This window comes from Ursus americanus, chromosome X, assembly GCF_024610735.1.
Source record: "Ursus americanus isolate L20-20 chromosome X, mUrsAme1.1.p, whole genome shotgun sequence".
Classification (NCBI taxonomy): Eukaryota; Metazoa; Chordata; class Mammalia; order Carnivora; family Ursidae; genus Ursus; species Ursus americanus.
Genome location: NC_142164.1, coordinates 51,850,111 through 51,877,832, shown reverse-complemented (window position 1 = coordinate 51,877,832; position 27,722 = coordinate 51,850,111). Strand labels below are relative to the sequence as shown.

At 37.5% G+C, this 27,722-nt stretch overlaps 1 protein-coding gene across 4 annotated transcripts in view; it reads left to right on the top strand.

The window, feature by feature from the left end:
* LOC123787673 (protocadherin-11 X-linked) overlaps positions 1 to 27,722 on the top strand; it is a 509,534-nt gene that overhangs the window by 215,639 nt on the left and 266,173 nt on the right. Inside the window, exon 4 of one of the 4 annotated variants that reach the window (XM_087860055.1) lies at positions 14,026 to 16,171. The exons of the other annotated variants lie outside the window; for them this stretch is intronic. Within the exon in view, the coding sequence (XP_087716181.1) occupies positions 14,026 to 14,049 (24 nt within the window). The 3' untranslated portion in view covers positions 14,050 to 16,171. Of the gene's footprint in view, positions 1 to 14,025; positions 16,172 to 27,722 lie in introns of those variants that run through there. 4 annotated transcript variants of the gene reach the window in all.

Below are 27,722 nucleotides of genomic sequence, written 5' to 3'. Positions count from 1 at the left end.
TAGGCATTACATTCCTTTTAAATTCATAAGTCCTCCTTCTCAACCTCAAATTAAATTTTGTTTTATTTGATGAATAATTTCAAAATCTGAGTATATGATAATGACTACTTTATAAAAGGCATCTTGGAGAGCAAAGGAGCATTTGGCAGAAAGCTACCATTTGAATAGCTGAATTTTAAATATTGTTTATTAGAACATTTTTGTTGTTAGCCTTTTGATTTTGATTTTTTAAATTTTATTTAAATTCACGTTATTTAACGTACAATGTAATAGTAGTTTCAGCTGTACAATTTAGTGATTCAACACTTACATAGAATACCCAGTGCTCATCACAAGTGGCCTCCTGAATCCCATCACCTATTTAATCCATTGCCCCACCCATGTCTTATCTGGTAACCATCAACTTGTTTTCTACAGTTAAGAGTGTGTTTCTTGGGTTGCCTCTCTCTCTCTTTTTCCCTGTGCTCATTTATTTTGTTTCTTGAATTCCACAAATGCATGAAATCATATGGTGTTTGTCTTTTTCTGACTGACTTGTTTCACTTATCATAATACTCTCTAGCTCCATCCCTGTGGTTGCAAATGACAAGATTTCATTCTTTTTATAGCTGAGTAATATTCACCTGTATATGTGTATGTATATATATATATATACATACATATATATATATATATATATGTGTGTATACATATACACACACTCCATATCTTCTTTATCCATTCATCTGTCAATGGACACTTGGGCTGTTTCCATGATTAGGTTATTATAGATAATGCTACTATAAAGCTTGGGATGCATGTATCCCTTAGAACTAGTATTTTTCTATTCTTTAGGTAAATATCTAGTAATGCAATTGCTGGATTATAGGGTACTTTGATTTTTTAACTTTTGGAGGAATCTCCATGATGTTTTCCAGAGTGGCAGCTTCATTCCCACCAACCGTGCAAGAGGTTTCCCCTTTCTCCACATCCTCACCAACACCTCTTATTTCTTGTGTTGTTGATTTTCCCCATTTTGAATTTGTTTTTGTGTATGGTGAAAGAATACGGTCCACTTTCATTTTTGTGCTTGTAACTATCCAGTTTTCCCAACATCATTTGTTGAAGAGACTATCTTTTTTTCCATTGCATATCCATTTCTCCTTTGTCAAAGATTAATTGACTATATAATTGTGGAATTATTTCTGGGATTTCTGTTCTATTCCATTAACATTTGTGTCCATTTTTATGGCAGTATCATAATGTTTTAATGTTACTTCTTGGTAATATAATTTGAAATCTGGAGTTCTTGTACCTCCATTTTTGTTTTTCATATTCAGTATTACTTTGGCTATTGAGGTCTTTGTGGTTCCAAGTAAATTTTAGGATTTTTTGTTGTTGTTGTTGTTCTGTGAAAAATGCTGTTGGTATTTTGATAGGAATTACATTAAATCTGTAGATTGCTTTGGGTGTAGATGTTTTACTATTTGTCCTTCCAAATCATGAGCATGGAATATCTTTATATTTCTTTGTGTTGCTTGAATTTATTTATCAGTATTTTGTAAATTTCAGAGTACAGATCTTTCACTAAGTGTATTCTTTGATATTTCATTGATTTTGGTGCAATTGTAAGTGGGATTCTTTTCTTAATTTCTCCTCCTGCTGCTTCATTATTAGTGTATAGGAATACAACAGATTTCTGTATGTTGATTTGAGTCCTGCAGTTTTACTAGATTCATTTATCAGTTCTAGTAGTTGTTTTGTTTTTTTTTTTTGGTAGTCTTTCAGGTTTTCTATATATAGTATCGTGTCATCTGCAAATAGAGTTTTATTTCTTCCTTACAAGTATGGATGTAAGGAATTTCCTTTTTATTTTACTTCTTTTTAATTTTTAAAAATTTATTATATTTTTAAATTTAAATTTTAGGTAGTTAACATACAGTAAAATATTAGTTTCTGGAATAGAATTCGTGATTGATCACTTACATGCAATACCCAGTGCTCATCACAAGTGCCTTCCTTAACACCCATCACCCATATAGCCCATCCCAAATCCAACTCCCTCCATCAACCCCCAGTTTCCTCTTTATCATTAATAGTCTTTTATGACTTGTTTCCTTTTCTCGTTTTTTTCTTTTCCCCCTTCCCATATGTTCATCTGTTTTCTTTCATAAATTCCACATATAAGTGAGATCATATGGTATTTGTCTTTGTCTGACTGACTTATTTCACTCAGCATAATCCATTCTAGCTCCATCCATGTTATTGCAAATGGCAAGATTTCCTTATTGTTGATAACATCTTCTTTTTTTTAATGTTTTTTTATTATATTATGTTAGTCACCATACAGTACATCCCTGGTTTCTGATGCAAAGTTCGATGATTTATTAGTTGCATATAACACCCAATGCACCATGCAATACGTGCCCTCCTTACTACCCATCACCAGTCTATCCCATTCCCTCGCCCCCCTCCCCTCTGAAGCCCTCATTTTTTTCTCAGAGTCCATACTCTCTCATGTGTCATTCCCCTTCTGATTAACCCCACCTTTCTTTATCCCTTTCTTCCCCTACAGATCTTCCTAGTTCTTATATTCCATAGATGAGAGAAATCATATGATAGTTGTCTTTCTCTGCTTCACTTATTTCACTTAGCATTATCTCCTCCACTGCAGTCCATGTTGAAGCAAATGTTGAGAACTCGTTCTTTCTGACAGCTGAGTAATATTCCATTGTACATATGAACCACAGCTTCTTAATCCAGTCATCTGTTGAAGGACATCTTGGTTCCTTCCACAATTTAGCTATTGTGGACAATGCTGCTATGAACATTGGAGTGCATATGGGCCTTCTCTTCACTACGTCTGTATCTTTGGGGTAAATAACCAGTAGTGCAATGGCTGGGTCGTAGGGTAGCTCAATTTTTAACTTTTTAAGGGACCTCCACACTATTTTCCAGAGTGGCTGTACCAACCTGCATTCCCACCAACAATGTAGGAGGGATCCCCTTTCTCCACATCCTCTCCAGCAATTGCTGTTTCTTGCCTTGTTAATTTTTGCCATTCTAACTGGCATAAGGTGGTATCTTAGTGTGGTTTTGATTTGAATTTCCCTGATGGATAATGATTTTGAATATTTTTTCATGTGTCTGTTGGCCATGTGTATGTCATCACTGGAGAAGTGTCTGTTCATATCTTCTGCCCATTTTATGATTTGTTTATTTGTTTCTCGCATATTGAGTTTGAGAAGTTCTTTGTAGATTTGGATACTAGTCTTTTATCTGTAGCATCAATTGCAAATATCTTTTCCCATTCCGTGGGCTGCATCTTAGTTTTTTTTATTCTTTCCTTGGCTGTGCAGAAGCTTCTTATCTTGATGAAGTCCCACAAGTTCATTTTATCTTTTGTTTCTCTTGCCTTTGGACATGTGTCATTAAAAAGGTTGCTTTGGCTGATATCATAGAGGTTGTTGCCTATGTTCTCCTCTAGGATTTTGATGGATTCCTGTCTCACATCGACGTCTTTCACCCATTTGGAGTTTATCTTTGTGCATGGTGTGAGAGAGTGGTCAAGTTTCATTCTTTTGCATGTAGCTGTCCAATTTTGCCAGCACCATTTATTGAAGAGAATGTCTTTTTTTCCACCAGATGTTTTTTCCTGCTTTATCAAAGATTAGTTGCCCAAAGAGCCGAGGGTCCATTTCTGGGCTCTCTATTCTGTTGCATTGGTCTATGTGTCTGTTTTTGTGCCAGTACCATGCTGTCTTTGTGATCACAGCTTTGTAGTACAGCTTGAAATCTGACATTGTGATGCCCCCAGCTTTGTTTTTCCTTTTCAACAGTTCCTTGGAGATTCGGGGCCTTTTCTGATTCCATACAAACTTAAGTACTATTTGTTCCAGTTCCTTAAAAAATGTCCTCGGTATTTTGATTGGGATAGCATTGAAGGTGTAGATTGCTCTGGGTAGCATGGACATTTTAGCTATGTTAATTCTTCTGATCCATGAGCATGGAATATTTTTCCATCTTTTTGTGTCTTCCTCAATGTCTTTCAAGAGTGATTTATAGTTTCTAGAATATAGGTCCTTTACGTCTCTGGTTAAGTTAATTCCAAGGTAACGTATGGTTTTTGGTGCTGTTGTAAATGGGATGGATTCCCTAATTTCTCTTTCTTCAGTCTCCTTATTTGTGTATAGAAATGCAACTGATTTCTGAGCATTGATTTTGTATCCCGCCACATTACTGAATTGCTCTATAACTTCTAATAGTTTGGGAGTGGATTCTTTTGGGTTTTCCATATAGAGTATCATGTCATCTGCGAAGAGAGACATTTAGACTTCTTCTTTGCCAATTTGGATACCTTTTATCCCTTTTTGTTGTCTGATTGCTGTAGCAAGGACTTCTAGTACTATGTTGAATAATAGTGGCGAGAGTGGGCATCCTTGTTGTGTTCCTGATCTTAAGGGAAAGGCTTCCAGCTTTTCCCCATTGAGAATGATATTTGCTGTAGGCTTTTCATAGGTGGTTTTTATGAGATTGAGGAATGTACCCTCTCTCCCTACACTCTGAAGATTTTAATCAGGAAAGGATGCTGTGTTTTGCAAATGCTGTCTCTGCATCTATTGAGAGAATCATATGATTTTTGAATTTTTCTTTCTGGATAAAATCTATGATGGTGATTGATTTGGGAATGTTGAACCACCCTTGCATCCCAGGGATGAATCCCACTTGGTCATGATGCATAATCCTTTTAATGTACTGTTGGATTCTATTAGCCAATATCTTGTTGAGGATTTTGGTGTCCATATTTATCAGGGAAATTGGTCTGTAATTCTCCTTTTTGATGGGGTCTTTGCCTGGTTTGGGGATCAAGGTAATATTGGCCTCATAGAATGAGTTTCATAGCTTTCCTTCTGTTTCTATTTTTTGAAATAGCTTTAGGAGAATAGGTATTATTTCTTCTTTGAATGTTTGGTAGAATTCCCCAGGAAAACCGTCCGGGCCTGGAGTTTTATTTTTTGGAAGTTTGTTTATCACTGACTCAATCACTTCATAATTAATTGGCCTGTTTAAAAAATCAATTTCTTCCTGTTTCAGTCTTGGTAGTTTATGGGTTTCCAGGAAGGCCTCCATCTCCTCCAGATTGCTTAATTTATTGGCATAAAGCTGTTGATAAAAGTGTTCTAATAATCCTTCCAATTTCATTGTTGTTGGTTGTGACCTCTCCTTTTTCATTCATAATTTTATTAATTTGGGCCCTTTCTCTATTCTTTTGGATAAGTCTTGCCAGAGGTCTGTCAATGTTATTAATTCTTTCATAGAAGCAGCTTCTAGTTCTGTTGATCTGCTCTACTGTACTCCTGGTTTCTAATTCGTTGATTTCTGCTCTAATCTTGGTCAACTGCTTCCTCGTGTGTGGATTAAGCCTGTCCCTCTGTTGCTGTTCCAGCTTCTTGAGGTGAGAATATAAAAACTGCATTTTAGATTTTTCTATTCTTTCGAGTGAGGCTTGGATGGCTATGTATTTCCCCCTTAGGACTGCCTTTGCAGTATCCCAAGGGTTTTGGACCATTGTGTTTTCATTCTCGTTGGTCTCCATAAATTGTTTAATTTGATTTTTGATTTCCTGGTTTATCAAATCATTCCTGAGCAGGATGGTTCTTAGTCTCCAAGTGTTTGAGTTTCTTCCAAATTTTTCCTTGTGGTTGAGTTCCAATTTCAGAGCGTTGTGGTCTGAGAGTATGCAGGGAATAATTTCAATCTTTTGGTATCGGTTGAGACCTGTTTTGTGTCCCAGAACATGGTCTATTCTTGAGAACGTTCCATGGGCATTAGAATAGAATGAGTATTCTTTGGTTCTGGGGTGTAGTGTTCTATATATATCTATGAGGTCCAACTCATCAAGTATGGCATTCAAAGCCTTTGTTTCTTTATTGAGTTTTTGCCAGGGTGTTCTGTCTATTTCTGATAGTGGGGTTTTGAGGTCCCCTACTATTAATGTATTTTTGTCTATATGTCTCTTTATTCTGGTTAAGAGTTGGCTTGTGTATCTTGCTGCTCCCCTGTTGGGGGCATATATATTTGTAATTGTCATCTCCACTTGTTGGATACGTCCTTTGAGAATAATATAGTGCCCTTCCGTGTCTTTACCTATAGTCTTTATTTAAAAATCCTATCTATCTGATATAAGAATTGCTCCCCAGCTTTCTCTTGAGGTCCATTTGCGTGAATGGTATTCCATCCCTTTTCTGTTGTCTGAATGTATCTTTGGGTTCAAAATGAGTCTCTTGTAGACAGCAAATGGATGGGTTATTTCTTTTTATCCAATCTGCAACCCTATGATGTTTTATGGGAGCATTCAGGCCATTTACTTTGAGACTGAGTATTGAGAGATATCATTTTAATGATGCCATGTTGCCTGTAAAGTCTTTGTTTCTATAGATTGTGACTTTCTGTTCTGTATCACTTTTGGGGCCTTTTTACCTTTATAGAACCCCCCTTAATATCTCCTGTAGGGCTGGTTTCGTGGTTATGAAATTCTGGAAGGTCTTTATTTCTCCGTCAATTCTGAAGGACAGCCTTGCTGGATAAAGGACCCTTGGCTGCATGTTTTTCTCTGAAAGAGCTTTAATAATGCCCCCCCCCAACCCTTTCTCTCATTCCAGGTTTGTGTAGACAGGCCTGACGTAATTCTGATAGCTTTGCCTTGATACGTGAGAAATTTCTTTGCCCTGGCTGCTTTCAATACTGTATCCTTGGATCTAATATTTGCAAATTGCACTATGACGTGATGTGGCGTAGGTTTGTCATGGTCGAGCTTGGGAGGGGTCCTCTCTGCCTCTTAGACATGAATGTTTGTTTCCCTTGCTAGATTAGGGAAGTTTTCAGCTACAATTTGTTCAAATATCTCTTCTAGACCTCTGTTTCTCTCCACCCCCTCAGGGATGCCGATGATTCTGACATTGGATCGTTTCATTGAGTCAGTAATCTCCCGTAACCTACGTTCGTGGGCGTCGATTTTTTTTAAGTCCAGATTCTATTTTTGCTTTTTCTTCTACTAACCCATCCTCCAATTTGCCGATTTGTTCTTCTGCCTCATTCACCCTGGCCGTCAGAGCCTCTAGTTTTGACTGTATTTGGCACATAGAATTTTTAATTTCTGCCAGATTCGCTCTCATTTCCGCCCTTAGAGATTCTATATTCTCATTAACATTTTTGTTAATACTTTTTTCAAGTCTACACATCATCTTGACCATTGTTACTCTGAATTCCATTTATGATAATTTGGTTATATCCCTATCCAATAGTTCTGTGGCAGAGGCCACAGACTCATTGTCTTTTCTTTGCTGGGGGGGGACTTCTCCTTCTCGTCATTCTGATGAGAGCTTGCAGGGTTGTCCAGATCCTAAATTATTGGCTGGGACCCAGGCAGTGCGCACTTGTTTTATAGGGCTCTTATGATTGTGGGCTTCTTGTTTTTTTTCAGCCTGCCTTCTGGGGGAGTAGCCTGCCGTGCAAATACTCAGTCTCCGTGTCCCCTGCGAGGGTTGATGGGAATGGGCACACTGTGAGCTGGTATTTCCATGCTTTTGTTCCCTGGTGGCTTTCCCTGGTGTTTTGCTGTGCCTCTTCTGAGAGTCAGAGCAGCAGTAGCCTAAATCTCAGCCTCTGTCTCAGAATAGAGGGATTGCAGACCGTTCTCTACTGATGTTCTGGCCACTTTAATTCTGTTACTGTTGGTGGTACTCAACCCTGCAGCGTCCTGGAAGTGCGCCCTACACCCGGCATCCCAACCCTCACTTCCAGGGCCTGCACGTCTCTGTCCTTTGTGTTTCTAACACCACCAGCCACCAGCCGCCAGCCACCCCACGCTCTCTGCAGCTCCCAGTCTCACTCTGTTTCCACTGAGCACACCAGAGCTCCGTTTCAGGTCGTGCGCGTTCCCTGGCTCATGGTCTCAGTCTGATTTCTCGAGGGTGCCGGTCTGTGAGTCCTCCCACTCCCCCGTGCAGGTGGCTACCGCTACCTGGCCCCCAAATGTGGGGGCTCCCTCCCCCTTCCGTTTATCTTCCAATATCTGCGCGGTTTCACAGCTCCCCAATTCGTACCTCAATACTCAGCGCTGGAGATATTCATTTGTAGAGATCCAGATGTATCTTCCTGCATCTCATGCTGATTCTGTGGATGTTCAGGATGGTCTGGTACCTATCCAACTCGACTCAGGGGACCGGCTGAAAAACGGTCCCCTACTCCTCCACCATCTTAACTCCAGAAGGTGGTTCTTTGAAAGAATAAATCAGATCGATAGGCCACTGGTCAGACTTATTTAAAGGAATAGCAAAAGGATCCAAATTAATAAAATTATGAATAAAAAGGGAGTGGTCACAACCAACACCAATGAAATAGAAAGGATCATTAGAAATTTTTATCAACATCTTTATGCCAATAAATTAAACACTTGGAAGAAATGGATGCCTTCCTGGAAACCTAAAAACCACGAAGAAGAAATTGATTTTTTAAACAGACCAATTATTATGAAGAGATTGAAACAGTGATCAAAAATTCCCAAAAAACAAGAGTCCAGGGCCTGATGGATTCCCCAGGGAATTCTACCAAACATTAAAAGAAGAAATAATACCTATTCTCCTGAAGCTGTTTCAAAAAATAGAAACTGAAGAAAAACTACCAAGCTCATTCTACGAGGCCGGTATTACCTTGATCCCCAAACCAGGCAAAGACCCCATCAAAAAGGAGAATTACAGACCGATATCCTTGATGAACATGGACACCATAATTCTCAACAAGATCTTACCTAATAGGATCCAACAGTACATTAAAAGGATTATACATCATGACCAAGTGGGATTCATCCCTGGAATGGAAGGCTGGTTCAACATTCACAAATGGATCAGTGTGATAGATCACATCAACAAAAAAAGATTCAAGAACTACATGATCCTCCCAATTGATGCAGAAAAAGCATTTGACAAAATACAGCATCCTTTCCTGATTAAAACCCTTCAGAGTGTAGGGATAGAGGGTACATTCTTCAATTTCATAAAAAACCATGTATGAAAAGCCTACAGTGAATATCATTGTCAATGGGGAAAAGCTGAAAGCCTTTCCCTTAAGATCAGGAACATGACAAGGATGCCCAATCTCGCCATTATTATTCACCATAGTACTAGAAGTCCTTGCAACAGCAATCAGACAACAAAAAGGGATAAAAGGTATGCAAATCGCCAAAGAAGAAGTCAAAATGTCTTTCTTCGCAGATGACATGATACTCTATATGGAAAACCCAAAAGAATCCACCCCCAAACTATTAGAAGTTATAAAGCAATTCAGTAATGTAGCAGGATAGAAAATCAATGCATTTTGTATTTCTACACGTGAACAATGAGTCTGAAGAAAGAGAAATTTGGGAATCCATTCCATTTACAATAGCACCAAAAATCATATGTTATCTCGGAATTAACCAGAGAGGTAAAAGATCTATACTCTAGAAACTACAGATCAGACTTGAAAGACATTGAAGAAGACACAAAAAGATGGAAAAATATTCCATGCTCATTGATTAGAAGAATTAACATAGTTAAAATGTCTATGCTACCCAGAGCAATCTACACTTTCAATGCCATCCTGATCAAAATACCAATGACATTTTTCAAAGAACTGGAACAAACAGCCCTTAAATTTGTGTGGAACCAGAAAAGGCCCCAAATCTCCAAGGAAGTGTTGAAAAGGAAAAACAAAGCTGGGGGCATTGCCGGATTTCAAGCTGTACTACAAAGCTGTGATCACAAAGACAGCATGGTACTGGCACAAAAACAGACACATAGACCAATGGAACAGAATAGAGAACCCAGAAATGGACCCTCAGCTCTTTGGGCAACTAATCTTTGACAAAGCAGGAAAACACATCCAGTGAAAAAAACACAGTCTCTTCAATAAATGGTGCTGGGAAAATTGGACAGCTACATGCAAAAGAATGAAACTTGACCACTCTCTCACACCATACACAGATAAACTCTAAATGGATGAAAGACCTTGATGTGAGACAGGAATCCATCAAAATCCTAGAGGAGAGCATAGGCGGCAACCTCTACGACATCGGCCAAAGCAACCTTTTTCATGACACATCTCGAAAGGCAAGAGAAACAAAAGATAAAATGAACTTGTGGGACTTCATCAAGATAAAAAGCTTCTGCACAGCCAAGGAAACAGTCAAAAAACTAAGAGGCAGCCCACGGAATGGGAGAATATATTTGCAAATCACACTACAGATAAAAGAGTGGCATCCAAGATCTACAAAGAACTTCTCAAACTCAATACACAAGAAACAAATAAACAAATCAAAAAATGGGCAGAAGATATGAACAAATATTTTTCCAATGAAGACATACAAATGGCTAACAGACACATGAAAAAATGTTCAAAATCATTAGCCATCAGGGTAATTCAAATCAAAACCACACTGAGATAGCACCTTACACCAGGTAGAATGGCAAAAATGGACAGGGCAGGAAACAACAAATGTTGGAGAGGATGTGGAGAAAGGGGATCCCTCTTACATTGTTGGTGGGAATGCAAGTTGGTACAGCCACTTTGGAAAACAGTGTGGAGGTCCCTCAATAGCTTAAATATAGAGCTACCCTATGATCCAGCAATTGCACCACTGGGTATTTACCCTGAAGATACAGACGTAGTGAAGAGAAGGGCCTTATGCACCCCAATGTGCAAAGCAGAATTGTCCACAATAGCTAAATCGTGAATGGAGCCAAGATGCCCTTTAACAGATGACTGGATTAAGAAGATGTGGTCCATATATACAATGGAATATTACTCAGCCATCAAAAAGAATGATTTCTCAACATTTGCTGCAACATGGATGGGTCTGGAGGAGATAATGCTAAGCGAAATAAGTCAAGCAAAGTAAGACAATTATCATAGAGTTTCACTCATTTATGGAACATAAGACGTCTGAATATTTGTAGGAGAAGAAGGGGAAGAAGAAAGGTGGGATAAATAGAAGGGGAAATGAACCATGGGAGACTATGGACTCTGGGAAGCAAGCTGCGTGCTTCAGAGGCGAGGGGGGTGGGGTAATGGGATAGGCTGGTGATCGGTATTAAGTAGGGCAGGTATTGGATGGTGCACTGAGTGTTATATGCATGTAATGAATCATGGAACTTTACATCGAAAACTAGGGATGTACTGCATGGTGAATAACATAATATATAAAAAAAAAAGATTGTCCAGGAAGAGAAAAGATTTCCCAATATAAAGGTTCCTGGTTTTCAATATGTATAAACAATTTCACAATGTGTACAAACTTAATTATTTAAAAACACAAAGTCACTATCATTGATGTGTAGGGCACAAGGTTTAAAAAGCACAATTTTTTATATTAAGTATCATTTAAATTTCAAACTGAAATATGAGGAACTTCCAAATGATGAATTGGCTAAGATTTCTAATTGTTTTAAACTTTGAATTAGACTTAGTTTAGGACTATAGAGATCATTACATGAAAAAGAGTTTACTTCTAGATGTGAAATCCTACAAAAGTTACAGTGTGAAGGTGAAATGTAAATTTTATCCCTTGGAATATGCCACACTAAAGCCATAATGAAATATTTTAATTTCATTAAATATAAATTAAAAGGCACAACTTATTTAGAGGTATATACTTTTAAACAACAACTTAGAATATTCTGAAGTAAATAAACTATTATTAGAGAATAAAAACATATTTTGTACTAGGAGTAGAGTTCTATAGACATACAGTACAAGCTTTTATGAAAATAACCAGAGAAGAGGGCAGGGAAAGAGGCAAAGAGAGAATATGAAATGGAGGAAAGGCCTGAAAAAAAATGGCAGGCAATGGAAAAGCAAAATCATTAGCTTTTACCAAAACACTAATGACAACCTGTTTATTTCTGTGGTGAGAATGCCATGGGGGTGAGGAAGGAATTGAAAAGATACCAACTTTTATGTAAAGTGACTTTTAAGTACACATTTAGGATTTGACCTTGCATTTTCACTAGAACGAAATCCTCACAAATTCTTGTCACTCTATGTTCATTAGGTGATATTGAAAATGTAACGATATATACTCAATGAAAAAAACACTCTTAGATATATTATCTTTAATGTATTTAAGTGTTGATAATAATGCGTATGCATGTGTGTGTGGCAGTGTAAGCAAACAAATCAAAGGAGCGTTTTAATATTTGTAATCTCTAGATTTTAGAAATTGCTATGATACTTACTTCAAAATGCTCTCCAAATATATTTTTAAAAACATTAAACTTTTTCTTTCCAAACCCACAGAGTATTTGTGATGCCACAGCATATTGTCCTGGTGAATTTTGTTGACAAAATCAAACTGTCTTAAGTCCTGAACTACTAGGGGCTAGGAAAATTGGAAAGTGTGATCATCCAATTGGCAGACAATCTAGTAATGGGGATGATAGAGCAGTTGGAATTTAGGAATCTCAAATTCCTAAAAAAAAAAAATCTGAATGTATAAAATAAGGGAGACCTAAGACATATTTCCACACCCTTATCTTTTGTATATTTCTTTGTAAAGAAAATAAAAGTGGGCAAGTACTCCAATGTAGCTAAATATCCTCAAAGTTATATATAAGCAATTAAATCTAAGTAACACATGCATATTGTAGGGTATCAGAGGATTTTTTAAGAGATGATGGTTCAAAATCAAATTTTTATTTCAAATATCAATTAGAAATATATTCTGTAATAATGGTTAAATTCATCACTACTTATTTTAGGTATAGATTTAAAACATTTATTAAAGGAAAGTTTTGATAAAATATTATCTATTTTAACAGTTATTTAAGCTAAAGTGTGAGATGTTTAACCAAATAGCTATGCTGAATATTTTTGAATAGCAAGATGTAAATAAGTGGAAAGGAACAAAGCTTTATAAATAAAAAATCATATATAATTTATGTTTAATCAACAGAGGTAGATTTAGAACAAAATGAAGTCATGAGTTTAAGCAAATGTGTATGAAATTATTTATACCAACTAAAAACCAAATGAAGAATGTGGACATGCTAACATAATGGGCTAAAATAACATTTTAAAATTTTTAGAAAGTTAATCTCTTGCATATCTCTAAATATATATCCTATGGATATTGATACACTGGAAAATTAAGTCACTTTCTCTGCTGAATCTGAGGATGTCCTATGACTCCTTTTTGCTTCACTAGATACTCACAATTCTTGGTGGCAAATCTATGACTAATATGCCAGAGCTACTGCTTTCACATAAATGCATTATTGAAGAATTTATAGTAGATCAGAGTACACATGTATGAGTCTCTAGAAGGTATGAAAGGATTAGGTATGAAATCATGAGATATTTATGCTTATTCGTTTCTCACCAGGGGATCTTGTCCCAAGAATAAGGATAGCTTCACTGGAGGGATTCTTACTACCACTGCAGAACACCCTTGTCTGTAACTTAAATGATCTATTCAGTTTTCTCTTCCTCCCCCTATTGAAGGGGGTTGGAAATCAGAGAAGGAGACAAACCATGAGAGACTCTGGACTCTGGGAAACAAACTGAGGGTTACATAAGGGAGGGGAGGTGGGGAGATGGGGGTAGGTGGGTGATGGGTATTAAGGAGAGCATGTGTTGTGATGAGTCCTGGGTGTTAGATGCAACTAACGAATCATTGAACACTTCATCAAAAATTAATGATGTACTATATGGTGACTAACTTAACATAATAAAAAAAGAAAAAGAAAGAAAGAAAGTAGGAAAGAACAAGCAACTCTCATATTTGAGGGTACATGCATATCACATCAAATAGCTTCTTGGTAGCCCTACAGATGAAATGTTAGGTGTTATTGCTAATAAAGCAGAGCATTTACTGATTTATCAAAAAAAAATCTATTCAAAGATGATCCAGTTCACACTGACATAGTAATAAATTTCTTTTATAGTTCAAACTGTACATAACAGTATCTCATAATTTTTAAGGATTTATTTATTTATTTATTTATTTGACAGAGAGAGAGAGAGCACGAGTGGTGAGATGAGCAGAAGGAGAAGCAGACTCCCTGCTGAGGAGGGAGCCCAACATGGGGCTTGATCCCAGGACCCTGAGACCATGACTTGAGCCAAAGGCAGACACTTAATTGACTGAGCCACCCAGGTGCCCCATGTTATCTCATAATTAATAATGCTTTCCTCTTGATAAAATTGTTACCTGGTTTCAAAGCTGCAAATTATGCTCTTTCAGCATATGCTCTTCAACACCTGAAGGTGAAAACCTATCTGCTTGATACACAACGTTCACATTTCTCCAGTTAATGGAGATCACTACTATATACATTTGTACCCCTTAGAGAAAGACTAGTGTCTTCACTGCATCATCTTCTCAGGTCTTGGATAATTTAAATTGCATTTTCTGGTCTGTTGACATATTAGGCAATTATATAATCACATCAATCTACTTATATTTGAGAATAATTATGTATAGAGTTGAAAAATGCAAAGATAGATATATCTGACAGCAGAGAAGACAGAAGTCAGAAAACAAGTCTATACTAGAGCCTATCCTAGGAGTTTAAATGGAATATGCAAACAGTTGTTAAGGATGAATTTCGCAGCCTTCTGTTATTATTGTAGTTAGATTCATAACTCTACAGTCTTCTAAATTGACTTCCTGTTTTAAGAACTAGAAATCCCTTAACCACTTGATTGACTGAGGAAAAGAAAGAAAGAAAGAGCAAAAATCTCAGTAAAACATTAGCATTTATGTTAATATGATAGCAACTCAATTTATTCAAGAATAGTGCTGATCAACACTAAACAAGCAGAAGGTCATGAATTATGCATTTTGAAAGAAACTGTGCTTTTTAGTGAAATGTCACAAGGTTAACCAACTGGTAGACATGGATTCCCTTGGGCATGATTTTAGCTTCAGTACTTACTACTCCAGTCAACTGAGGAACAATAGCAAAAAAGAGCTTTGTTTGAAATACATAATGAGCTGTTCTTATAAACCCCAACCTTCAACAATCATTATACATGCGAGTTAGATGCTGCAAACAATGACCAGACCTCTATTTGCCTGACAGTATCATTTCTGGTTGCTTTGTCTATTCCTTACCCATGTCTTGGTAATTATTGACAGCACAAATGTCATAGTTTGCCCTGTTAATACAAATGCATTAGCAATTAAAACAACTTGTTTTGTATTTCCTACTTCAGGGTTTTCTAATGTGTCTCAAGTCTGTCTCCATTTTTCAGTAATGCTAACTTTTGAAAAAGTTGAAGTGCTAGCCTCCACTTTCTTATGTCTGACTCATTCAAGTAACTATTTTTCAATTTTCATTTTTATTAATATTCATGTCAGTATCCTTTTACCCCACTGTTTTAAAATCGAGGACAATTACCTTTGAAGCTGAAGTGGGAGTATCAATATCAAAACAGGCATTTTTCTAGGTGTTTGTAAAAGCTGCCTACACTACTGATGAGGTTAGAAACTTAAAACTCTAAGACTTTAGAAACAAGTTTTTTCAAGGAGTTTTTATACACCCCTTCTTATTAAAAATATTCACGTTATTCATAATTCTTTGAAAATTGTGTTGTCATTAGCTTATGTTCTCAATAAAAAGTGGCAATGTATCTAAACTATATCTGCAAGTATTCAGTTCTCCATATACCTCTTTATACAGGCAAGGTAAATCTTGGCATTTCTAACGTCTGTGGCTCATACGGATGCCATACAATCATAATCCCTTATGAATAGAGTCAATTCTTTCAAAACGTGGTTCAAAATAGAGACTATGAAAAATAAATGAAGTACCTATGTGACATCACCAGCATTATAGTGGAGATGCTGATCTTGAAAAATGGAAACGAATTGGAAAAGACTTATAACAATAACATTAAAATGCTGAATCAGGCTTGAGCGGTCTGTCAGTTCATTTAATAAAACTTCAAGTTGCCTACTGCAACATGTTTATGCTACATCTTTTTCTAAACGAGAAGGAAAAAACTTGGGAAAACTACATAGGGTAGGTATTACTTCATTATCCCAAAGGAATGTAGAATGTGAGCTTTTATTTTATTTTAGATGTTCCCCATAAGCTAAAGTCAAAAGAACATAAAATATTAAACAATGTAATTACACTACCATATATTTTTGTATATAACCATATGATGCAAAAATGACTCAACATCTGCCCAGATAGGCTGTTCAGGAATTAAATTAACCTTACCACAGAGATAAAAGAGTTAAAAAACAATCAGGCAGAGATAAAAAATCAAATAAATAAGATTCAAAACAGATTGGATATAATAACCACAAAGATGAAAGAAGCAGAAGAATGAGCAAGTGATATAGAAGATAGAATAATGAAAAATAAGGAAAGTGAACAAAAGAGGAAAAGAAGACTTATGGATCACAAGAGTAGACTTCAGGAAATCAGTGACTCCATGAAATGTAATAACATATGAGTTACAGAAGAAGAAAAGAGAGAAAAGGTGGTAGAAGGTGTATTTGAGGAAATAATAGATGAAAACTTTCCTAATCTGGGGAAGGAAATAGCATCCAAATTCAGGTGGCACAGAGAACTCCCATCAAAATCAACAAAAACATGCCAAAAAAAATTATATATTGTAGTTAAATTTGTAAAATATGGTGATAAAGAAAAAATTCCTAAAAGTGGCAAGACAAAACAAGTCCCTAACTTACAAGGGAAGATCCATAGGCCAGATGCAGATCTCTCCACAGAAAATTAAAAAGCCAGAGGGGATTGGCCTGATATATTCAATGTGATGAGTAGAAAAAAAAAATCTATAACCAAGAGTACTCTATCTGCAATGCTATCATTCAGAATAGAAGGAGAGAAAAAGAGTTTCCCAGATAAACAAAAACTAAGGGAGTTAATGATGGCTAAGCCAGCCCTACAAGAAATATGAAAAGGAACTTTTTGAGTGGGAAAGAAAGACCAAAAGGGGCAAAGATGAGAAAGGAACAGAGAAAATCTGCAGAAACAATGACAAAACAAGTAATAAAATGGCACTAAATACATATCCATCAATAATTACTGTGAATGTAAATGGACTAAATGCCCCAATGAAAAGATACAGGGTGTCAGAATGGATAAAAAATAAGACCCACCTATATACTGCCTACCAGAGACTCATTTTAGACCTCTAGACACCTGCAGATTAAAAGTAAGGGAATGGAAAAATATTTATCATGCAAATGGAGGTCAAAATAAAGCCAGAGTAGCAATACTTATATCAGACATACTAGACTTTAAAACAAAGAGGGTAACAAGAGATGAAGAGGGCACCATATCATAATAAAAGGGACTATCCAATAAGAAGATCTAACAATTGTAAATATTTATGCCCCCAACATGGAAGAAAACAAATATATAACAAAACAATAAATAAACAAACAAAAAGGAACTCATTGATAATAATACAATAATAGTGGGACTTTAACACCCCATTTACATCAATGGACAGAACACCTAAGCAGAAAATCAACAAGGAAACAATGGCTTTGAATGACACACTAAACCAGTTGGACTTTAAAGATGTATTCAGAACATTTCATCATAAAGCAGCAGAACACACATTCTTTTCAGGTGCACATGGGACATTCTCCAGAATACATCACATACTAGGTCACAAATCAGGCCTCAAGAGGTACAAAAAGACTGAGATCATACCATGCATATTTTCAGACCACAACACTATGAAATTTGAAGTCAACCACACACACAAAAAAATAGAAACAGCACAAATACATGGAAGTTAAACAACCTGCTACTAAACAATGAATGATTCAGCCAGGAAATCAAAAAGAAATTTTTAAAAAGGACATGGGAACAAATGAAAATGAAAACAAAATGGCACAAAACATTTGGATGCAGAAAAAGTGGTTAAAAGAGGGAAGTATATAGCAGTACAAGCCTATGTCAAGAGGCAAGAAAAATCTCAAGTAAACAACCTAACCTTATACCTAAAGGATAGAAAAAGAACAACAAACAAAGCCTAAAGGCAGCAGAATACAAATAATAAAGATAGATCAGAAATGAATGATACAGAAACTAAAAACAAAAGAAAACAAAAACCAGTACAACAGATCAATAAAACCGGGAGCTAGTTCTTTGAAAAAATTAATAAAATTGATAAACTACTAGACATACTTATCAAAAAAAAGGACAAAGGACACCAACAAATCACAAATGAGAGAGGAGAAATAATAACCAACACCACAGAAATACAAACAATTGTAAAAGAATATTATGAAAATTATATGGCCACAAATTGGACAATCTGAAAAAAAAATGGATGAGTTACTAGAAACATAAAAACAATCAAAACTGAAACAAGAAGAAATAGAAAACTTTATCAGACCAAAAATGAGAAAAGAAATTGAATCAGTCATCAAATACCCCTCCCCTTCCAAAAAAATTCAGGGCCAGGTGGCATCACAGAGGAATTCTACCAAACATTGAAAGAAGACTTAATACCTAAATCTTCCCAAACTATTCAAAAAAATTGAAATGGAAGGAAAGCTTTCCAACTCATTTTATGAGGCCAGCCTTACCTTGATCCCCAAACCAAAGACCCCACTAAAAAGGAGAATTACAGACCAATATCCCTGATGTACATGATGCAAAAGTTCTCAACAAGATACTAGTTAATGGGATCCAACAGTACATTAAAAGGATTATTCACTGCTACTGAATGGGATTTATTCCTGTTCTGCAGACAACCCATGGAATGGGAGAAGATATTTGGAAATGACATTATAGATAAAGGGCTGGTATACAAGATCTATAAAGCACTTCTCAAACTCAACACCCAAAAAACACATAAGTCAAAAAAAATGGGCAGAAGACATGAACAGACACTTCTCCAAAGAAGGCATACAGATAGTTAATAGACACATGAAAAAATGTGCAACACTGTTAGCCATCAGGGAAATTAAAATCAAAACCACAATGAGATACCACCTTACACCAGTTAAAATGGCAAATATTAACAAGGCAGGAAACAACAAGTGTTGGTGAGGATGTGGAGGAAGAGGAACTCTCTTATATTGTTAGTGGGAATGCAAGTTGGTACAACCACTTTGGAAAACAGTGTGGAGGTGCCTCAAAAAGTTAAAAATAGGCTACCCTATGGCCCAGCAATCGCACTACTGGGTATTTACCCCAAGGATACAGATGTAGTGAAAAGAAGGGCCATGTGCACCCCAACATTCATAGCAGCAATGTCCACAATAGCCAAACTGTGGAAGGAGCCAAGATGTCCTCCAACAGAGAAATGGATAAAGAAGATGCGGTTCATATATACAATGGATTATTACTCAGCCATCAGAAAGCGTGAATACCCATCATTTGCTTCGACATGAACTGGAGGGGATTATGCTAAGTGACATAAGTCAAGCAAAGAAGACAGCTATCATGTGGCTTCACTCATATGTGGAACATAAGGAATAGTGTGGAGGACCATAGGGAAGGGAGGGAAAACTGAATGGGAAGAAATCAGAGAGGGAGATGAACCATGAGAGACTATGGACTATGGGATACAAACTGAGGGTTTTAGAGGGGAGGGGGTTAAGGGGATGGTTTAGCCTGGTGACGGGTATTAAGGAGGGCACATATTGTAATGGGCACTGGGTGTTATACACAAACAATGAATCATGGAACACTACATCAAAAACTAATGTTATTTTGTTTTGTTTCTTAAATTCCACACATGAGTGAAATCATATGGTATTTGTCTTTCTCTGACTGACTTATTTTGCATTGTAGTTTTAATTCGCATTTCCCTGATGATGAGTTATGTTCAGTGTCTTTTCATGTGTCTTTTGGCCATCTAGATGTCTTCTTGGAGAACTGTCTGTTCATGTCTTCTTCCCGTTTTTAATGTGATTATTTGTTTTTTGGGTGTTGAGTTGTATAAATTCTTTATATATTTTGTATTCTAGACTTCTATCAGATATATCATTTGCAAATAATTTCCCCCATTCTGTAGGTTGTCTTTTCATTTGGTTGATTGTTCCCTTTGCTATGCAGAGACTATTTTGATGTAGTTTCATTTGTTTATTTATGCTTTTATTTCCCTCGCCTAAGGAGACATATCTAGAAAAATGTTATGGCCAATGTCAGAGACATTACTGCCTGTGGTCTCTTCAAATATTTTTATGGTTTCAGTGCCCACATGGTCTTTAATCCATTCTGAGTTTATTTTTGTGTATGGTATAAGAAAGTGGTCCAGTTTCATTCTTTTGCATGTAGCTGTCCAATTTCCCCAACACCGCTTGTTGAAGGGACTGTTTTTTTTCTCACTGCATATTCTTTCCTGCTTTGTGGAAGATTAGTTGACCACATAATTGTGGCTATCTGGGTTTTCTATTCTGTTCCATTGATCTATGTGTATGTTTTTGTGCCAGAGCCATACTGTTTCAATACAAAAGTTTTGCAATATAATTTGAATTCCAGAATTTTGATATTGTGATGCTTCTAGCTTTTATTCTTTTAAAGTTGCATTGGTTCTTTAGGGTCTTTTGTGGTTCCGTACAAATTTTAGGATTGTTTGTTCCAGTTCTGTAAAAGATGTTGTTGATATTTTGATAGAGATTGCATTAAGTGTGTAGATTGCTTTGCATATTATAGACATTTTTACCTTATTCGTTCTTCCAATCCATGAGTATGGAAAGTTTTTCCATTTCTTTGTTTCATCTTCAATTTCTCTCATCAACGTTTATAGTTTTCAGAGTATAGGCTTTCACCTCTGTTGTTAAGTTTATTACTAAATATATTATTAGTGTTAGAGCAGTTGTGAATGGGATTGTTTTCTTGATATCTCTTTTCACTGCTTTATTATTAGTGTATAAGAATGCAACAGATGTTTACACATTGATTGTGTTCCCTGCAACTCTACTGAATCCATTTATCAGTTCTGTGGTTTTTTTGGTGGAGTCTTTCAGGTTTTCTATCTATAGTATCATATCATCTCCAAATAGTAAAAGTTTTCATTCATCCTTACAAATTTGGAAGAAATTGATAAATTACTAGTTATATATAACCTACCAAAACTAAAGCAGGAAGCCATAGAAAATTGGAACAGACCAATCACCAGCAAAGAAATTGAATCAGTAATCAAAAAACTCTCAATAAACAAAAGTCCAGGACCAGACAGCATCACAGGTGAATTCTACTTAACATGTAAAGAATAGTTAATACCGCTCTTGTGAAATAATTCCAAAAAATAGAAGAGGAAAGAAAACTTCCAAATTCATCCTATGAAACCAGTATCACTCTTAGACCCACAGCAGACAAAGACACCAGAAGGAAAGGGAACTGCATGCCAATATCTCTCATGAATATAGATGCAAAAGTCCTCAAGAAAATATTATCAAACTGATTCCAGCAATACATTAAAAAATAATTCACCATGATCAAGTGTGATTTATTCCCAGCATGCAAGGGTAGGTTAATAGTCACAAAACAATGTGATACATCACATCAATAACAGAGGTATACCCAGCCATATGATCATTTCAATAGATGCAGAAAATGCATTTGACAAAGTTCAACATCTATTTGTGATAAAAACCCTCAGCAAAATAGGTTTAGAGGGACCATACCTCAAAATGATAGAGGCCTTATATGTGCAATCCACAACCAAATCATATTTAATGTTGGGAATCTGAAAGCTTTTTCCCTAAGGTCAGGAGCAAGACAAGGATGTCCACTTTCACCTCTAGTATTCAACCTAATGCTGGAAGTCCTAGATACAGCAATTAGACCACATGAGATACCATCTCACACGTGTCAGGATGGTTAAAATAAACAACACAAGAAACAACAGGTGTTGGCAAGGATGCAGAGAAAATGAAACCCTCTTGCACTGTTGGTAGGAATGCAAACTGGTGTAGCCACTCTGGAGAACAGTATGGAGGTGCCCCAAAATGTTAAAAATAGTACTACCCTATGATCCACCAGGTGAACTATTAGGTATTTACCCAAAGGACATGAAAATACAGATTTGAAGGAATACATGCACCCTGATGTTTATAGCAGCATTATCAACAATAGCCAAACTATGGAGAGAGGCCAAAAGTCCATCAACTGATGAATCGATAAAGAAGATGTTATCAACAGACTTGGGGAAGATGGTGGAGGAATACGGGACCCCTTTTTCAGCCGGTCCCCTGAGTCGAGTTGGATAGGTACCAGACCATCCTGAACATCCACAGAATCAGCATGAGATGCAGGAAGATACATCTGGATCTCTACAAATGAACATCTCCAGCACTGAGTATTGAGGTATGAAGCGGGAAGCCCTGAAACCGTGCACAGATATTGGAAGATAAATGGAAGGGGGAGGGAGGTGCCGCGTTCCAGCACCGTGAAGCAGTAACCATCTTTACGGGGGAGTGGGCGGACTCATGGACCAGCACCTGTGAGAGAACAAACTGGGACCGTGAGCAGGGAGCACGTGCCACCACACTTCTCACGGAGCTCCAGTGGGCTCACTGGAACCAGACTGAGACCGGGAGCTCCGGGAGCGCAGGGGCAGCTCACTGCTGGCAGTTGGCGGCTAGCGGTGTTAGAAACACAAAGGACTGAGACACGCCGGCCCTGGAAGTGAGGGCTGGGAGGCCGGATGTGGGGCACACATCCCGGGATGCTGCAGGGTTGAGCAGCACCAACAGAAACAGAGTTAAAGTGGCCAGTTCATCAGTGGAGAACGGCCCGCGAACCCCTCTGTTCTGTGACAGAGGCTGAGATTCAGCCACTGCTGCTCTGTCTCTCAGAAGAGGCACAGCAAAACACCAGGGAAAACAAAAGCCTGGAAAGACCGGCTCACAGAGTGCCCATCCCCATCCCCCCTCGCAGGGGAAACAGAGACTCTACCCAAACAGGGTTGCCTGAGTATTTGCACAGCAGGCTACTCCCCCAGAAGGCAGGCTGAAAAATCAAGAAGCCCACATCCACAAGATCCCTATAAAACAAGTGCGCACTGCCTGGGTCCCAGTCAATAATTTGGGCTCTGGACAACCCCGCAACCTCTCCTCATTAGAATGACGAGAAGGATAAATCCCCCCCAGCAAAGAAAAGACAATGAGTCTGTGGCCTCTGCCACAGAACTGATGGATATGAATATAACCAAATTATCATAAATGGAATTCAGAGTAACAATGGTCAAGATGATGTGTAGACTTGAAAAAAGTATTAGCGAAAATGTTAATGAGAATATAGAATCTCTAAGGGCGGAAATGAGAGCGAATCTGGCAGAAATTAAAAATTCTATGTGCCAAATACAGTCAAAACTAGAGGCTCTGACGGCCAGGGTGAATGAGGCAGAAGAACAAATCGGCGAATTGGAGGATGGGTTAGTAGAAGAAAAAGCAAAAATAGAATCTGGACTTAAAAAAAATCGACGCCCACGAACGTAGGTTACGGGAGATTACTGACTCAATGAAACGATCCAATGTCAGAATCATCGGCATCCCCGAGGGGGTGGAGAGAAACAGAGGTCTAGAAGAGATATTTGAACAAATTGTAGCTGAAAACTTCCCTAATCTAGCAAGGGAAACAAACATTCATGTCTAAGAGGCAGAGAGGACCCCTCCCAAGCTCGACCATGACAAACCTACGCCACATCACGTCATAGTGCAATTTGCAAATATTAGATCCAAGGATACAGTATTGAAAGCAGCCAGGGCAAAGAAATTTCTCACGTATCAAGGCAAAGCTATCAGAATTACGTCAGGCCTGTCTACACAAACCTGGAATGAGAGAAAGGGTTGGGGGGGGCATTATTAAAGCTCTTTCAGAGAAAAACATGCAGCCAAGGGTCCTTTATCCAGCAAGGCTGTCCTTCAGAATTGACGGAGAAATAAAGACCTTCCAGAATTTCATAACCACAAAACCAGCCCTACAGGAGATATTAAGGGGGGTTCTATAAAGGTAAAAAGGCCCCAAAAGTGATACAGAACAGAAAGTCACAATCTATAGAAACAAAGACTTTACAGGCAACATGGCATCATTAAAATGATATCTCTCAATACTCAGTCTCAAAGTAAATGGCCTGAATGCTCCCATAAAACATCATAGGGTTGCAGATTGGATAAAAAGAAATGACCCATCCATTTGCTGTCTACAAGAGACTCATTTTGAACCCAAAGATACATTCAGACAACAGAAAAGGGATGGAATACCATTCACGCAAATGGACCTCAAGAGAAAGCTGGGGAGCAATTCTTATATCAGATAGATAGGATTTTTAAATAAAGACTATAGGTAAAGACACGGAAGGGCACTATATTATTCTCAAAGGACGTATCCAACAAGTGGAGATGACAATTACAAATATATATGCCCCCAACAGGGGAGCAGCAAGATACACAAGCCAACTCTTAACCAGAATAAAGAGACATATAGACAAAAATACATTAATAGTAGGGGACCTCAAAACCCCACTATCAGAAATAGACAGAACACCCTGGCAAAAACTCAATAAAGAAACAAAGGCTTTGAATGCCATACTTGATGAGTTGGACCTCATAGATATATATAGAACACTACACCCCAGAACCAAAGAATACTCATTCTATTCTAATGCCCATGGAACGTTCTCAAGAATAGACCATGTTCTGGGACACAAAACAGGTCTCAACCGATACCAAAAGATTGAAATTATTCCCTGCATACTCTCAGACCACAACGCTCTGAAATTGGAACTCAACCACAAGGAAAAATTTGGAAGAAACTCAAACACTTGGAGACTAAGAACCATCCTGCTCAGGAATGATTTGATAAACCAGGAAATCAAAAATCAAATTAAACAATTTATGGAGACCAACGAGAATGAAAACACAATGGTCCAAAACCCTTGGGATACTGCAAAGGCAGTCCTAAGGGGGAAATACATAGCCATCCAAGCCTCACTCGAAAGAATAGAAAAATCTAAAATGCAGTTTTTATATTCTCACCTCAAGAAGCTGGAACAGCAACAGAGGGACAGGCTTAATCCACACACGAGGAAGCAGTTGACCAAGATTAGAGCAGAAATCAACGAATTAGAAACCAGGAGTACAGTAGAGCAGATCAACAGAACTAGAAGCTGCTTCTATGAAAGAATTAATAACATTGACAGACCTCTGGCAAGACTTATCCAAAAGAATAGAGAAAGGGCCCAAATTAATAAAATTATGAATGAAAAAGGAGAGGTCACAACCAACAACAATGAAATTGGAAGGATTATTAGAACACTTTTATCAACAGCTTTATGCCAATAAATTAAGCAATCTGGAGGAGATGGAGGCCTTCCTGGAAACCCATAAACTACCAAGACTGAAACAGGAAGAAATTGATTTTTTAAACAGGCCAATTAATTATGAAGTGATTGAGTCAGTGATAAACAAACTTCCAAAAAATAAAACTCCAGGCCTGGACGGTTTTCCTGGGGAATTCTACCAAACATTCAAAGAAGAAATAATACCTATTCTCCTAAAGCTATTTCAAAAAATAGAAACAGAAGGAAAGCTATGAAACTCATTCTATGAGGCCAATATTACCTTGATCCCCAAACCAGGCAAAGACCCCATCAAAAAGGAGAATTACAGACCAATTTCCCTGATAAATATGGACACCAAAATCCTCAACAAGATATTGGCTAATAGAATCCAACAGTACATTAAAAGGATTATGCATCATGACCAAGTGGGATTCATCCCTGGGATGCAAGGGTGGTTCAACATTCCCAAATCAATCACCATCATAGATTTTATCCAGAAAGAAAAATTCAAAAATCATATGATTCTCTCAATAGATGCAGAGACAGCATTTGCAAAACACAGCATCCTTTCCTGATTAAAATCTTCAGAGTGTAGGGAGAGAGGGTACATTCCTCAATCTCATAAAAACCACCTATGAAAAGCCTACAGCAAATATCATTCTCAATGGGGAAAAGCTGGAAGCCTTTCCCTTAAGATCAGGAACACAACAAGGATGCCCACTCTCGCCACTATTATTCAACATAGTACTAGAAGTCCTTGCTACAGCAATCAGACAACAAAAAGGGATAAAAGGTATCCAAATTGGCAAAGAAGAAGTCTAAATGTCTCTCTTCGCAGATGACATGATACTCTATATGGAAAACCCAAAAGAATCCACTCCCAAACTATTAGAAGTTATAGAGCAATTCAGTAATGTGGCGGGATACAAAATCAATGCTCAGAAATCAGTTGCATTTCTATACACAAATAAGGAGACTGAAGAAAGAGAAATTAGGGAATCCATCCCATTTACAACAGCACCAAAAACCATACGTTACCTTGGAATTAACTTAACCAGAGACGTAAAGGACCTATATTCTAGAAACTATAAATCACTCTTGAAAGACATTGAGGAAGACACAAAAAGTTGGAAAAATATTCCATGCTCATGGATCAGAAGAATTAACATAGCTAAAATGTCCATGCTACCCAGAGCAATCTACACCTTCAATGCTATCCCAATCAAAATACCGAGGACATTTTTTAAGGAACTGGAACAAATAGTACTTAAGTTTGTATGGAATCAGAAAAGGCCCCGAATCTCCAAGGAACTGTTGAAAAGGAAAAACAAAGCTGGGGGCATCACAATGTCAGATTTCAAGCTGTACTACAAAGCTGTGATCACAAAGACAGCATGGTACTGGCACAAAAACAGACACATAGACCAATGGAACAGAATAGAGTACCCAGAAATGGACCCTCGGCTCTTTGGGCAACTAATCTTTGATAAAGCAGGAAAAAACATCTGGTGGAAAAAAAGACATTCTCTTCAATAAATGGTGCTGGCAAAATTGGACAGCTACATGCAAAAGAATGAAACTTGACCACTCTCTCACACCATGCACAAAGATAAACTCCAAATGGGTGAAAGACGTCGATGTGAGACAGGAATCCATCAAAATCCTAGAGGAGAACATAGGCAACAACCTCTATGACATCGGCCAAAGCAACCTTTTTAATGACACATCTCCAAAGGCAAGAGAAACAAAAGAAAAAATGAACTTGTGGGACTTCATCAAGATTAAAAGCTTCTGCACAGCCAAGGAAACAGTAAAAAAAACTAAGATGCAGCCCACGGAATTGGACAATATATTTGCAAATGATACTACAGATAAAAGACTGATATCCAAGATATACAAAGAACATCTCAAACTCAATATGTGAGAAACAAATAAACAAATCATAAAATGGGAAGAAGATATGAACAGACAGTTCTCCAATGATGACATACACACTGCTAACAGACACATGAAAAAATGTTTAAAATCATTAGCCATCAGGGAAATTCAAATCAAAACCACACTAAGATACCGCCTTATGCCACTTAGAATGGCAAAAATTGACAAGGCAAGAAACAACAATTGTTGGAGAGGATGTGGAGAAAGGGGATCCCTCCTACATTGTTGGTAGGAATGCAAGTGAGTACAGCCACTCTGGAAAACAGTGTGGAGGTCCCTTAAAAAGTTAAAAATTGAGCTACCCTATGATCCAGCCATTGCACTACTGGGTATTTACCCCAAAGATAGAGACGTAGTGAAGAGAAGGGCCATATGCACCCCAATGTTCATAACAGCATTGTCCACAATAGCTAAATCGTGGAAGAAACCGAGATGCCCTTCAACGGATGACTGGATTAAGAAGTTATGGTCCATATATG